This window comes from Stomoxys calcitrans, chromosome 3 (assembly GCF_963082655.1).
Source record: "Stomoxys calcitrans chromosome 3, idStoCalc2.1, whole genome shotgun sequence".
NCBI classification, from domain to species: Eukaryota; Metazoa; Arthropoda; class Insecta; order Diptera; family Muscidae; genus Stomoxys; species Stomoxys calcitrans.
The window spans coordinates 114,295,254-114,310,639 of record NC_081554.1 but is presented as its reverse complement, the minus strand read 5'-3'; the positions used below and the strand labels follow the sequence as shown (position 1 = coordinate 114,310,639).

The following is a 15,386-nucleotide window of genomic DNA, read 5'->3' as shown; positions in this document are numbered from 1 at the left end:
CTCCTCTCATAGGAGCAAGAAGAGAAATATCTGCATACTTAAGAACGCAATCCGAGAGAGACCTGGCTAAACTGAAATCCGTATGGTGTAATAAATTGGCTCAAGGTTGGACGATATTACCCCTAATACCTATCCTGAATGCAGCACTGCGAAACCAATAAATGTGGCTGCAGAGGCACTATGATACGCACAAAATGAAGGGACCAGATTTTTAGAGCTGGATCTGAGGACTATTACCGGGTCAGAATGTTCTTAGGGTAGAGAACAAAAGACTGAGAAGACAGAAAAACAGAAGAAAAGAAGAATCTATGAAGAAGATATGCATACTTGTTACGTGCGGCTACAACAATAACAAGTAGGCTATAACAATCAAAATTTATATAGATTAAAAAATATCTTATAAATTCAAATTATATTTAGGTTAGGTTAGGGAGGAAACCGTAGCGCAGAGATTAGCATGTCCGCCTATGACGCTGAACGCATGAGTTCGAATCCTGACGAGACCATCAAAAAAAATTTTAGGACTGCACTCATTGATATGTTTGAGAAGTTTGCCCCTGTTCCTTAGTGGAATGTTCATGGGCGAAATTTGCATTTTGTATTTAGGTTAGGGTAGGTTTAAGTGGCAGTCTGCCAACAGACTCACTTAGACGTTTTCGTTCATTATGATACCACAGGAACAGAAGAAGGAAGATGCCTTCTAGTTCCTACCATCCAGATAGCTTTAAAAATCCCAATAACTTGCGAATGTTCACATCAGCTAAATCAGACAGGTTCTCAAAGAAAAGAGAACCAAAAGTGAACAAAGTGCTTCCGACTGCTAGTGCGGGACACACACAGAAGGTGTTTTATAGTCTCTTCTTCTTCGATGTCCTCTCAGCTTCTGCAAAAGTCGTTGCTGGAAAACTTCAGCCTGTCAGCATGTTTTCCGATTAGGCAGTAACCTGTCATGAGTGACACAATGACTGAGACGTCTGTTCAAGCCAATGACAGCAAAGCAGTAGACCTCTTCAAGTCTAGATTAGGCCACATAGTTTTGGAATGCTTACAACCCTCTCTTTGTGACCATCAATCATTCGTTGTCCTTCGGGCCTGGTCCAGAAAACTTAGCTTACATGTCGCTAGAGGCATACCAACAAATTCCAGTATCCCTGGAATGTGTGGGGTAGTCCCTACTCTCGCAAGCTCGTCCGCTTTACAATTTAAAGAGATATCTATTTGGCCCGGCACCTAGAACAGATGAATTTTGAATAGTTCTTCTCGTTGAGAGATCTGCGACAGTCGAGAGCAGTTTTTGCGTTCAGAAATACGTTCTCCAGGGATTTAATGGCTGCTTGGCTGTCTGAGAAGATATTTATGCCAATCGTCGTAATGACATATCTTAGCCATTCCACCATCTCCGTCTGATACACGCTGCAGTGGTCGGGTAACCTTTTCGATATGACCAACTGGTCATATCGAAAAGGTTACCCGTAGAGTACACACCAAAACCCACCTGATCGAACCATCTGTATAAAAACCTATGTAACGTCTGTTACCTGGGATACCCATAGTTCTAATCGGTTCTATCAGGAATAGGTAGGGTGTAATCCACACCTAGACCACTTTCGGAAACCCACTTGGATGTTGCACGTAAAGCTTCCTGAAGTATATATCGTAGAGTGTTGAAAAGCTTTCCCCTAACTACAATTGCCACGCCAGCAGCATACGCGGCCACTTTTACACCTTTTTCTTCTAAAGACAATTATATATTGTTAATGGCTATATTCCAAAGTAGAGGAGACAGTACTCCTCTGCTGACACATCCTTTTAGATCGCAGATCCGCAGATCCCAATCCTGCCGCAATGAATCATTCAGTAAGTTAGTTATTAATAAACTTCCTTCGGTAGGGCCTAGAAACTCTAACTCCTTCATGATTGACGTCGGTTTTATATAATTGAAAGCACCTTCAATGTCAAGAAATGCACCATTGTATATTCCATAACAGCGGGAGAACCCTCTATGTATCCAGCTAGGTCGCGATGGTTTAATTCAGTAGATTTGCCTTTACTATATGCATGCTGCTGCCGCGACAGGAGACCTCCAGGAATCTTTGCCCAAAGATATGTTTCTATCAACCTCTCAAGAGTCTTCAGCATAAGGGATGACAGACTTAAAGGAATGAAAGCGACCTTCGTGTCCCTCCATCCCACAGCTATATATGAAATTCTGATGAAAGCAGAGTATATCTCCCTAAGTCAGGGAACCAGTCTATCAAAAGGTCTTTCGGCTTAGACACAATTTCCCTAAAAGGCTCCGACGAATGTTTACCAGTGACAACCTCTTCTGGCGCCATGTGGTCCATTGGAGAATTTCTCGGGAAATGTGTATCATCGAGTAGTTCTAGTGATTCCTCACCAGACATTGTCCATACATTCTCTGACTTCTGAATGTACCCCACCGTAATAGGTCTCGAGGATAGAATCTTCCTTAGTCTAGAGGCCTCAGATCTATCCTCCACGGAGCAGCCAGGGTTTTTTCGGAGCTTCGCCTCTATATTATCTTAGCTCAGCCTTTTAGATATCCCAATCGTGTAGTGCTCTTGTGGTTTTTTCTTTGTTGAAGAGTTTTCTGCAGTCCTTCCTTAGATCAACCAGCTCTCGGGTCCACCATGGCGGTCGCTGTCTGCCTCTTGGCTTGGCACTAGGACATGCTGACACAAGCAAGTCATTCAGGACCGTGGTGATCCGCTTGACCACTATGTCTATATCCTATGTACTTTCCACTTCCTTTTCTGGTCTAGAAGGGATAGACGTGCAGAATTTGTCCCGCAATTAATCCCAATCCGCTTTTCTTCTGTTTAGGCGAGGGACCACTTCTGCAGTATTTTCTCCAAGACTGAAACTAATATAACGATGATCAGAGAAACTGTGGTCATCCAACACATGCCAGTCGCATATTCTTCTACTTATATTTTCCGATACAAAGTTAATATCTAGTATCTCCTGCCTGTTCCTGGTAATAAAGGTCGGTTTATCCCCTTTATTACAAATCGCCAGATTGCAACTTATAATATATTCGATAAGCAGTTCACCCCTTTCGTTGACACCCGAACATCCTTATATCTGGTGATGTGCATTAACATCATTTCCAACAATGAGGCTCTTCTTCCCTACAGAAACGGCTTCAACTAGGGACTTAAGGTTTGAAGGCGGCATCTTTGAATCGTGTGCCATATATAGGGAAGCCAGCCCGTAATGAGACTTGTTCATTTCAAGACTGGCTACTACTAAATCGTCAGTGCTTAGTGACGGAAGAAGAAAAACATTTAGACTACTCTTTGCAGGAACACAAGCTCTGTGTCTCCCATTTTCCCTACTCTGGAGTACTTTAAATCCCGGAATTCTTAGTCCGCGAACCATTCCTCCACACACCCATGATTCCTGGATAAGAACCACGTCAAATCCCACTGCCATCAGGTGGAAAGCTGTGAAACCACTCTTCCTTAGGACACTGGACACTTTTGGTGTGGACGATTCCTCCTTAGATGTTTCACTGCTACTGTCGAAGTACTTTTTGAGTTCCGTGCTTCCCCGATAGCGCACACTTTGAGCCCAGTCTAACTGGATGACCCACCCCCACAGGGCTTGTCGGGTCCCGTTTCGATGCCATCCCCTCTTGTCTCGATTGTGTGTCTCTGGTCAGCAGGTGTTTTCGTCAAAAACCCCTGCTGACCAGTCGTCTGTCGGTTAGTGGAGCCTGGAGCAGCCGCTCCACCTGTCGAGGTTTCAGTAGCAGACAACATGCAACGGCCTGATACCACCACCGCAGCTGTTGGGTCTTTGGAGTCCATTCTAAGTCTAAGCCGGGCTCCAGATCTGCCGCTCCACTGGAAACAGACCCAGATCATCAACCGCCTAATGGATACCTCTATCGCAGCTATCCTTGAGTGACTTAAATTTTTCTTCCAAAAATAATGACCTATTACGAGTTACAGGAAAATTCTTGCAGAGTGAAACAACAAAACGTCCGCTCCACTCAACGGTTCAAACAAGAGTTATATAAAAATTTCTTTAACATTTTGTTGAAAATACTTCTGACTCATCCGTTGTCTTCTCTTCTAAAGAAATGTGGCCAATTTTTTTCTCGGTGCTTGACTGTTATGTATCGCGATGTGACCCAATTAAATAAAAGATGCGAAGTACTCAATTCAATGGTTGTAATACAACTGGTTTATTACCTTAGACATATACAAGATGATTCTTAAGTACTAAATTAATTATAGCATTGCCAATATGAAATATTATATTTATACGTACTATGTTGCCATATGGTTTTGTACAACTGAGCATGGATTTATTAATTCTGGGATTAATATCCAACACGCTCCCCCTAAAACTGATAACAAATACTAATTACAAAAGAAGATAATGTTACTTAAAATTAAGAAATATTATGACTTCAATGTAATTTAAAATAATAGAAATATTTAATTAAATATTCAAATTCATGTTTAGCATTATTTTTGTTGATTATATGGTTTTACCACCTTTCCCTCTTTACGAGGTCTTAAATCTCTATTCGTTGCTTGTGTTGTTGCTGTTGTTAGATGTTCATGGTTTTTAATATTTTCGTCGCTGCTGTTAAAATTATGCGATTCCGTATTTTCATTTGAAGGTAGACCTCTGATTTGATCAAGGTGGCGTTTTATTTCTCTATCGTTATGAGTAAATATACATGAGTAAGATCGAGGACCTATTTGAGATTTTATTTTAGCTGGGGCCCAAGTAGGTTTATTGGGATCTCTGTAGTCCCGAATAATTACGCTTTGCCCTTTAGAGAAATGTTTATCTCGAGTACCTTTATCATTGAGTACTGTTTTCTGCTGATTCGCCAGAATTATTTCTTTAGTTGTTGGTGGCTTAAGTAAGCTAAGTCTTGTTCTTAATGATCGACCGAAGAAAAGTTTGGCAGGTGATTCGCCTGTCGTCGAATGTTTCGAATTTCGGTAGTCTATTAGACATCTATTTAATACCGTCTCAAATTCGAGTCTTGGATTGCTCTTCAGAGTAGCAATTAAAGATTTCTTTATCGTCTTAACCGTAATTTCGGCCTGGCCGTTGGTCGCGGGATGACCTGGTGGCGTCAATACATGCCTAACTCCATTAACTTTCAAAAACTCTCTAAATGTCTCACATGTAAATTGTCGACCATTGTCTGTCACAACAATATCAACGAGACCATATCGACAAAACAATTCCCTTATTTTCGTTTCTGTAAAATGGCTTGTTATACTTTTCGTTGGAAAAACTTCAACGAATTTTGAATAAGAATCAATAATTATTAGTATATAATATCCATTAATAGGTCCCGCATAATCTAGATGTATGCGGCTCCAGACATGATCCGTCGGTTGCCATGGTATAAGTAAACTACGCTCAGGTGAGGATAACGACTCTTGGCAAAATTTGCAAGACCCTACAAGCCTTTCTATTTCTTTATCTATACCCGGCCACCATACGTAGGACCGTGCCAAACCTTTGGTCTTTACAATGCCAAGATGAGATCTATGTAAAAGATTTAGTACATGAGACTGAACTTTGTTGGGAATAACAACTCTGTGTCCCCATAAAACACATTCATACTCAACATGAAGCTCGTTCAATTTACTCCTATAATGGGTATATTCATTCTCATCTAAATTATTTAAGGTTCCATTTAGTACAGCCTCTCTTACCATAGACAAAATCGGGTCTCTTCCTGTCTCGCGAGCAATGTCTTTGAAATTCAATTCCATTTCGTTCCGGGTCTCAATTAAATTTATGAAATTACACTCATTCGTCTCACTAGTGCCTGAAAACTGAGGTATACGGGACAAACCATCTGCTTCATTCTGTGTACCCTTCACATATTCAATAGAGTAATTAAAAGCCGAGAGAATAACCGCCCATCTCTGTATACGAGCAGATGCCATCATTGGCAAACTCTTATTCTCTCCGAAAATCGTGGTTAGAGGTCTATGGTCTGTTCTAAGAGTAAACTTGTTGCCTAACAAATACTGCCTTAACTTGCAAACAGAAAATATTATTCCCAATGCCTCTTTTTCCAATGTACTATAGCCCTTCTCAGACTTCGATAATGACCTAGAAACAAAAGCTATGGGCCTAAGAGAATTGTCAATTTTGTGTGATAGAATACCAGACACTGCATTAGATGACGCATCCGTTGTCAAAATTATTTCAAATGAAGGATTGAAATGTGTCAAAACCGAATCCGAAGTTATTTCTCTTTTCATAAGATCGTAGGCCCTTTGACAGTCATCACTCCATACAAATCTAGTGTCTTTTCGAAGTAGACTATAAAGCGGTTCCATCTTTTCAGAATAGTCCTGAACAAAACGTGAATAATAATTAGATAGCCCAATAAAAGCTCGAAGCTCAGATATGTCATTAGGCACAGGTGCATTAATAATGCTACTGACGCGATCAGTATTCCTTCTCAAACCAGAACTGCTTATGCAAAAACCTAGGTAATTAATCTCTTGTTGAAAAAATTTACATTTAGAGTAATTAACTCGCAAACCCGATTCTGAAAGTTTTCTTAAAACCGACTTAAGGTTATGCATATGAGACGAAAAATCCTTTCCAGTAACAGTAATGTCATCTTGGTACACAACAACATTGGGTATGCCCCCTAACAAATTATCGATTGTTTTCTGGAATATAGCCGAAGCTACCTTAACCCCGAATGGCAATCTCTTCACTTTGAATACACCTATATGTGTACTAACAGCACAAAGCATTTGGGACTCCTCATCCAAAACGAGCTGATTATATGCGTTGGACAAATCCAACTTCGTATACATACTACCACCTTGTAATGCGGTGAAAATCTCATCTATGCGCGGCAAAGGGTATTTGAAATCAGACAAAAATTTATTAAGGGTTACTTTGTAATCCCCGCAAATACGGAAGTCACCATTTGGCTTTAAAACAGGAACAAGGGGTGTGCCCCATGCCGAATTATTTACCTGCTCCAAAATTCCATCTTTCACCATGGCATGAAGCTTCTCTTCAACCCTAGACTTCCACGCAAAAGGAATTGGTCTCGGTTTAAAAAATATAGGTTTAGCATTTTCAGCTAAGTCTAATGAGATTGGCTCTCCCTTATAGGTGCCAAGGCCATCACTAAAAACTTGACTAAACTCATTCTTAATCTGATCGATCATTAAATTCAAATTATTGTTTTGAATAGCACACACTTCGTTTTTTATCATATTCTTAGGAACCAAATCAAATTCAAAAGCTCTTAAAAATGAGCGACCCAGAAGGGGAGGGCTATTAGTTGCTGTCACCACAACTTTTATTCTTTTGGTTATACTTTTATATTGAATTTCAGCCACGTACTCACCAATAATTGGAATTTTGTCTCCACTATAATTAACATAGGGAATTGAACATTTTTCTAAAGGCCTGTTACCGTAATTCTGTCGATAAAACGAATGTGGAATTAAAACGCATGGAGCGCCAGTGTCACACGCAGCCTGCAACATAACACCATCAACAACAACAAGCAATGAATACACCTCAGTGTTAACTTTGGAATCTAAATTAAAAATAGAAACATCAAAAATGTTATTATCTACATCATCAACATAACTTAAATTATTATTTTCAATGCAGTTGACACTTCTCTTATTTCTGCATACAGACGCCAAATGTCCAATCTGTTTGCATGCGAAACATCTACTCTCTTTAAATTTGCAGCTACTAGAAGAATGGTTCTTCCAACCACAATGTGAACAAGGCACTCTCTTTTTGCCATCACTGATATTGCTGTCTCTGCTGCTAGCATTCTCTCTGCCACCGTTGCCAAATCCGTCTCTGCCGCCACCGCTGTGTTTGCTCATTCTGCGCCCTTCTCCATAATCATTTTTGTAACCAAACTTGTTATTACCGTTAGGTCTGTTCTTCTTGTTGTTGCTTCTGTGTTTTACAAAATTGATATTATTGTCACATGAAGAATCACTAGCCAGTTTCGATTCTATTATGAGCGCCTTTCTAAGAGCATGTTCAACTGTAATCGTCTCATCCTCTTCACATAATTTTTCAAACAGCTTTGTTGGTAGACCAATCACAAACTGATCTAAAACCATTGCATCTAGATGTGATCCAAATTTGCATTGCAGTGCCAACTTCTTTACTCTTGCGTACCATTGACTAATGGTTTCTTCATCTTTTTTAGCAGCTGAGTGAAATGATTTTCTCTCCCGAAAAATAATCGTGGGTGGAGTAAAATAGTCGTCTAAAATTTTGCACAATTCGTCAAATGTCTTACTAACCGGCAAATCAGGGTCACATATGCTGCGTAAAACTGAGTACGTTTGGGAACCAATGGACTTCAACAATGTTGTCTTTTTTCCGCTGTCATCTTCGCATTTTATTTCACCAAAATGAATTTCTAACTGTTCTTTCCACACTTGCCAGTTGATGTTGTCGTTGAATTCAGGAACACCTGAAGCTTGTAGCACTGTGAGTGAACTCGTCGCCATTTATGTTATGTATCGCGATGTGACCCAATTAAATAAAAGATGCGAAGTACTCAATTCAATGGTTGTAATACAACTGGTTTATTACCTTAGACATATACAAGATGATTCTTAAGTACTAAATTAATTATAGCATTGCCAATATGAAATATTATATTTATACGTACTATGTTGCCATATGGTTTTGTACAACTGAGCATGGATTTATTAATTCTGGGATTAATATCCAACATTGACAATGATATATCAGCATCCTTTAAGATGGGTTGGTGAAATACGATGACGAAAGCAATACTGACCTTCTGTCACAAATAACTTGTGTCAATTGCAAGTTGTTTGAATTAAAATAAATTTTTGGTGAAGGGCTGACCGGATTTGCTCTAACACATATCAATAATTCTTCAAAAGGTTTACAAAAGCTAGTGTTTTTAAGGTACATTTTAGACGCTTGACGACTTAATTCGGCGTTGGTTTGGAAGAGTTCGTTTGTACGTTATTGTCGATCTTTACGAGAGAACACAATGCCAAAAAATAATGGACGTTTACTGTCTGTTTCACTATTTTTTTTTTTTACTCAAGTGAATCGAGTCACTCACTCCAACATCTGTTTTTCCTTTTTGAAATCAGCCGGTTTCGAACAAGGGCGAACGAAAATTGATCACTTTTAGTGATACAAAGTTAGTGAACCAAGCAGTTAATCTATATCAAAGGCGAGATAATGGCAAAAAATGTAGGCGTAAAGGCCAATCACCGTAAGAAAAAAAATTGCATTTTTTGAACGATATACGAAAGTGTTTTTAAACCTTTCACCAGACGTTGGCAAATGTGAATTCCGGGTTCAGTTTCGGGTCAATAAGGACACGCGGTAATTAATTTTTTCTATGGGTGTACATTCTACAAAATGTCAATACTTACTCCTTCAATTGAATTTATCAGGTTGTTTCCAATACTAAGGATAATTATTTTCTGCAGCGCATCCAAATTTTCAATCTTCACGATTAGGTTGCTGAAAAGCGAGAGCACCTCCAAATTCACCAACTTGTCTAAGTTTTCAATTCTTTCAATGAAATTAAAACTCAAATCGAGTTCTTTCAGATTAACCAGAGTGTCCAAGTGTTCTATTGTCTCTATTTTATTGCAATTAAGAGCCAGTTTCGTAAGGTTTGGCAATATCCACAGATGATCAATTCTCAAAATATCTGATGAAATGTAGATTTTAATTATGATGCTGAATTTTCGTGTAGTTATAGTGAAATACTTTTAAAATCCAGTCGGAGTGAGGTTATACGTTCATAAACCACCGGTTCAATGCGATGAAGTCGGTCCTCTTCGCCTTTATATCCTTCATCCAGGTAGGCGTTCTCTATCATTTGTTTACTTATAATTCCGGGTTCGATTTCAGGATAAACAATCGTATCCACTGATTTCGTTTCATTGGTTATGGCCTCCTTTTCATCTTGCACCTTAGACATGATTAATACGAACACTAATCAGCTGCAGAAAACAAATTTGAGTGAAAAACATTAGACGAATAAAGTAATTGAATTGATATTCTTGACCTAGAAAAACATTGCACTTAGATGCTAGTTGGGTTTGGTCTTTTGCATTAGGATTTCAAAAAGATTTTTTAAGATTTACTATACTTACCAACATTCATAGTTGTTGTTGTAGCCACATTTGCATGTGGAGGTGGCGATCCTCGTCAAGCTCTAATAGGTGAGCAAATTCGTTCCGGTCTATACGACCGAACGCCACGGAAACAAGATGGCCACTGGTTATTTAAAGGCGCCAATAAGTCGCCTTGTCGTATCGAGCATCAAAGGCACTCAGTATTTAAGCAAGAGCCGGTGCCACCCGGCCTCTCACTGAGACTCTCCACTTGATGCCGCTGATTGTCCGCGACTGCAGTTGCAGTTTCTCCGTATGGAGCATTCCACTATCCGCAACCTGTGAACGCCCGGTAGCTCCCAGCTAAGCTTCTCGTGAGAACAAAGAACGCCACACGGATTGGAGCTCAAAGCTCCAACTAGTATGGTGTTCATAGTTATCCCGTGCTGAGACACTCAAAGTAGGGGACGCATACTAATCTCATCTTTTGATATACAGCATTGTCCACTTGTTTGATCGTCTGTCAAAATCTTAATAGCCTAAAACAGAGCTTTCCACTTAACATTCTGCGATATAGGTCTTTGAAAAGTACATATGGTTTACAGATCGATATAAAGCGATCCACGATTTGTGTTACGTGTACAGAAAAAGATTAGAATATCCTCCACATTTTTTCCCAATAATAAGAATTGTGGCGACTTTTTTGTTATTTTTGGAAATAGTTGAGCTGAAGGTCCTAAATTTGTAGTTTATTTTTACGTCTTTCACACGGAAGACAACATATGTAAGTATATTTTAATTTATTTTTTGGTTAGTTTGTATGCACTGTACCTGCATTAGATCTGGCTGCATTTTCAACGCTACAAAGTACTAGATCGTCGTTATTCATGTAGGATCTAGACTTGACCGGTTGTCATTGTGTCGAAATCACTCTATAGCCTGTAGGATCTAGACATGTCCGTCCGTCATTTTGTCGAAATCACTCTATAGGCTTTCGTTTATAGAAAGTCATACTTTTCCCCCGATTTCAAAGAACAAACGCGCCGAGTTTGGATAAAGCGATCTGCCGATATAAATGTTTGGGCCCAAAAATTCGCTTTACTACCCATATTCGCTGTATGCCCTGTTTCCGATTTAAGGCATTCAACGCCCAAAAACCTCATTTTCTACCCAGAATTTACGAAGTTTGGAAAAAATCCCCTGATATTCGTACCAGTTACAGTCAATATCAGAACTTGGGCGTTTTTACGGAAATTTGAAGAAGTTAGACCCCTTGTAAAAGTATTTGGCCACTCGACATCCATGGTTTTGTTCTGCACTCTGAACGATAACAAAGAATCGAATTTTGAGTTATTCGGTAATTTACTTGGTATATATATAATGGAAAAACCTACCAAAAATTGAGGTCAGCCTACCAACCTGCAAAGAAAATAAAAACCTACCAATTTAGGTCTACTATCGTATACAAGAAACTCCATTAGCACATGGTATGTCTCTATTGCTTGATTTAATGGGGGTTTCTGGGTCTTTGAGTTCCCTTAGTTTCCCTTGTATTCTTCGCTTTGGTTAGCCGTATGTATTGTGGCATCAGATGTAATAGCACAGAGTGTGACATCCTCATCGCACTCCATCTACTTGCAGAGGTCGCAAACTGAACATACAGGTAGATTTGGGTAGTTCCGGGTGGAACTAGTTCATTGGAACTTATCCAAGTAAGGAACTGCTGGAACTAAATAATTCCTTCTCTTTCTTTCTTATAGCTCCATAGTTCCTTTTTTGCATGTACACTTTTCTTTTTCTTCCTTTTGTTAATTTGTAGACCAGCTGATTGACATGTCATATTTTTCAGCTTCATACAACAACTAAATAAAACCGTCAACTTTTTCAATAGGCAACAACTGTTTACGTTGTGATTTAGGAGAAAGGAAAATAAATTATTTGTCGCAACCACATTAAATGAATGTGGTGTAACAATTTAATAAACGTGGTGGCATCCACATATTATTTTTGTTTTTATTGTCAACAAATTTAATTTGTTTGATGCGTTTCGATTCGTGTTTATTCAGCATCGAGACCAATACAAATTCAATTATTTATAAAGACTGAATGTTTTTATCGATATGTACAAATAAAAACACTCATTTTAAGGTTCAAAGCTCTTTTTTATTTTGTATGAAGAAATCAAAAAAAAAAGGGGGACGCAAATGAAAAAGGAACTAGTTTCTTTTGTAGAACGGAACTAAAAGGAGTGATCACTAAAAGGACCTAAAATGCCCACCTCTACATATAGGCGCTACGACAATGTTTGATTGTATGACAGATCCATAATTGGTCTTTTCGTTATTTTGGGACTGCAGATTCTTCTATACACTACGTTAAACTCACAGAGTTACATTGCCCCAAGATATTGCAGCTGTTCACAAAGCTGTCTTGATATTTAAAGACTTGGCGAAATCACGTCTGCTGTTTGAAGCCAAAAGGTTTTGAACGATTAGTTTAAAGTGTTTGAGAATTCGGATTGCACCTTGTGAAATCCGGTGGAAGAAATATTACTGTGACTTTTTCAGATATCAGAACATTTACACTTATCTGGAAACAAAAGGGCGACACGGTCGACACAGGATAACTATGAGCACCACGCTCTGAGAATTACTATGAGAAACAAAGGAGTAATAAAAACGGACCCCCAACGACCCATGCAAATGAAAAAAGGACCATGATTTGCGGATCTGCACCTGGAATGTCCGCACTCTTTATAGAGAAGATGTATTAGAGAAGTACAGATATTACCGCCTTACAGGAAGTCCGATTGACTGGAAATGGCGTCACTACAACACCAAACGGCGAGGCATGAATTTGGCTGTGGATTTGTGGTTAGTCGGAGACTGAAACACCTTTTCTCCAGCTTTACTCCGGTGGATGAGAGGCTATCCACAATCCACATAAAAGCCAAATTCTTCAATATCAGCCTTATTTGTGCCCATGCCCCGACGGAAGACGAGCAGACCAAGGATATTTTCTTCGGGCGCCCAGAGAGAGAATATGACCGCTGCCCCGCCCATGGTATTAAAATCGTTCTGGGAGATTTTAATGCGAAATTGGGGAAGGAAGACATTTTTGGTTCAACAGTCAGAAAGTTTAGCCTCCACTAGATAACGTCCGTTAATGGGTTGAGGCTGATAGATTTCGCCGCGGCAAAAAACATGGTAGTTAGTAGCACCACATTTCTACATAAAAATATTCACAAAGCCACATGGCTGTCACCCGATCAAAACACGAGAAACCAAATTGATTACGTTGTGATAGATGGGAGGCATTCATCCAGCGTGTTAGATGTACGATCGATCCGTGGAGCGAATATAGATTCGGATCATTACCTTGTTGCAGCAAAGGTTCGCTCCTGTTTGCACATGGCGAGGAAAGTACGATCTGACACTGCACGGAAGCTGGACATTGAAAAGCTGCAAACACAACAAATGGCAGCGGCATACTCCACTCGACTGACCCAACTGCTTGATGACAGCACTCCTTGTTCCGATGATATAATGGCGCAGTGGCAAACTATTGCCCACTCCATGGATATGGGTACCGGAAGCCTCCTCCAAGAAACCCATGGTACGACCAAGAGTGTCGAGATGCTACTGATGTATGCGGCATACAGAGCAACCCTGCAATCAGTAGCAACGCGCCAGATGAAGGAGAGGTATCGGGAGAAAAGGAGAGAGGAGAAACGTCTATTCCGCAGAAAGAAAAGGGAAATGGAAAGACGTGAGTGTGAGCGAATTGAATTGTACAGGAGCCAGAATGAAGTTCGGAAACTACCAAAGAATTACACATCAAACCGATGGCTTTGGTGCAGGCACATCCTCCTGCAGAGACAAAGAAGGAAATCTGGTAACTGACACAGACAACATGCTGAGGAAATGGACAGAACATTTTACCCAACTTCTAGTGTCCGACGTTGGCGGCGAAGAGGATGGTATAGAATGTTTACCTCCTAGTCAGAATGAGGTCCAAGTAGCAGTGACCCGACTAACAGAACAACAAGGCAGCAGGAGCCGACGGGTTACCCGCTGAACTATTTAAGACCGGAGGCGACACGCTGATAAGTCGTATGCATCAGCTTATCTGCGCAATCTGGCTAGAAGAACGCATACCCGATGATTGGAACCTCAGCATACTACGTACCGTACACAAACCGAAATGTGCCAACTACAGAGGAATAATTCTCCTCCCCATTGCATACAAGATACTCTCGAGCGTACTGTGTGAAAGATTAAAACCAAAAGTCAATGAGATAATTGGGTGCTATCAATGCAGCTATGGATCCACCTTGGAAAAGATATTCACACTGCGCTAAATCCTGGAAAAGACCTGAGAAGGACAAATCAACACCTACTTTGTTGACTACAAAGCCGCCTTCGATACTCCTTTACGTTCAAAGGTATTTCAAGCCTTGTCTGAGTTTGGTATCCCTTAATAAGACCCTGCAGGATGACACTTGCTGATACGCGTTCCTCAGTAAGAAAAGGAAAGAATCTTTCCGAACCATTTAATACCAAACGAGGTTTCAGACAAGGAGACAGCCTATCGTGTGATCTCATTAATATCATGTTGGAGAAGATTATACGAAATGCAGATGTGAATAGATATGCACATTAATCACAAGAGAACACATGCTACTCACCTATGCCGACGACATCGATATCATCGGTCGGTCACCGGAAGTAATAACTGCAGCCTTTAAAAGAATCGAAAGAGAGTCAGTGAAAATGGGTCTGGCAGTAAATGGAGATAAGATGGATGTTTCAACTCCCAAAAAGCCTTGCACAACCGAGCACATAAAGAAAATGGAAAAAGTTGGGAACCACAACTTTGAGACAGTCAGTAACTTTATCTACCTCGGCACCGCCGTAACCAAAACGAATGACACCAGTTTTGAGATTAAGCGAAGAATAATACTGTCAAACAGATGCTACTTTGCACTAAGTAAGCAGTTTAGAAACAAGGCCAACTCTCGACAGTCGAAGATTACACTATACAAAACACTGATACTACCCGTGCTGTTATATGGTTCAGCAGATGAGGCAATGCTCGGAGTATTTGAGAGAACGATTCTTCGTAAAATATATGGACCAGATTGTGATAATGGAGAATATAGGCGACGTATGAACCACGAGCTGTATGAGCTTTGTGACGACGATAGCATAGTTATACGCATTAAGATACAACGGCTGCGTTGGCTAGGTC

The 15,386-nt window shown here is 40.0% G+C and overlaps 1 protein-coding gene across 3 annotated transcripts in view; it reads right to left on the bottom strand.

Annotated features, from left to right (window-relative positions):
- LOC106081150 (dynein regulatory complex subunit 3) overlaps nucleotides 1-15,386 on the bottom strand; it is a 73,935-nt gene that overhangs the window by 54,610 nt on the left and 3,939 nt on the right. For all 3 annotated transcript variants that reach the window (XM_013242932.2, XM_013242930.2, XM_013242931.2), the window contains exons 2-3: nucleotides 9,787-10,022; nucleotides 9,444-9,727 (exon numbers count right to left, since the gene is read on the bottom strand). In XM_013242932.2, coding sequence (XP_013098386.2) covers nucleotides 9,444-9,727; nucleotides 9,787-10,000 — 498 coding nt within the window. In that variant the 5' untranslated portion in view covers nucleotides 10,001-10,022. The remainder of the gene's footprint in view (nucleotides 1-9,443; nucleotides 9,728-9,786; nucleotides 10,023-15,386) is intronic.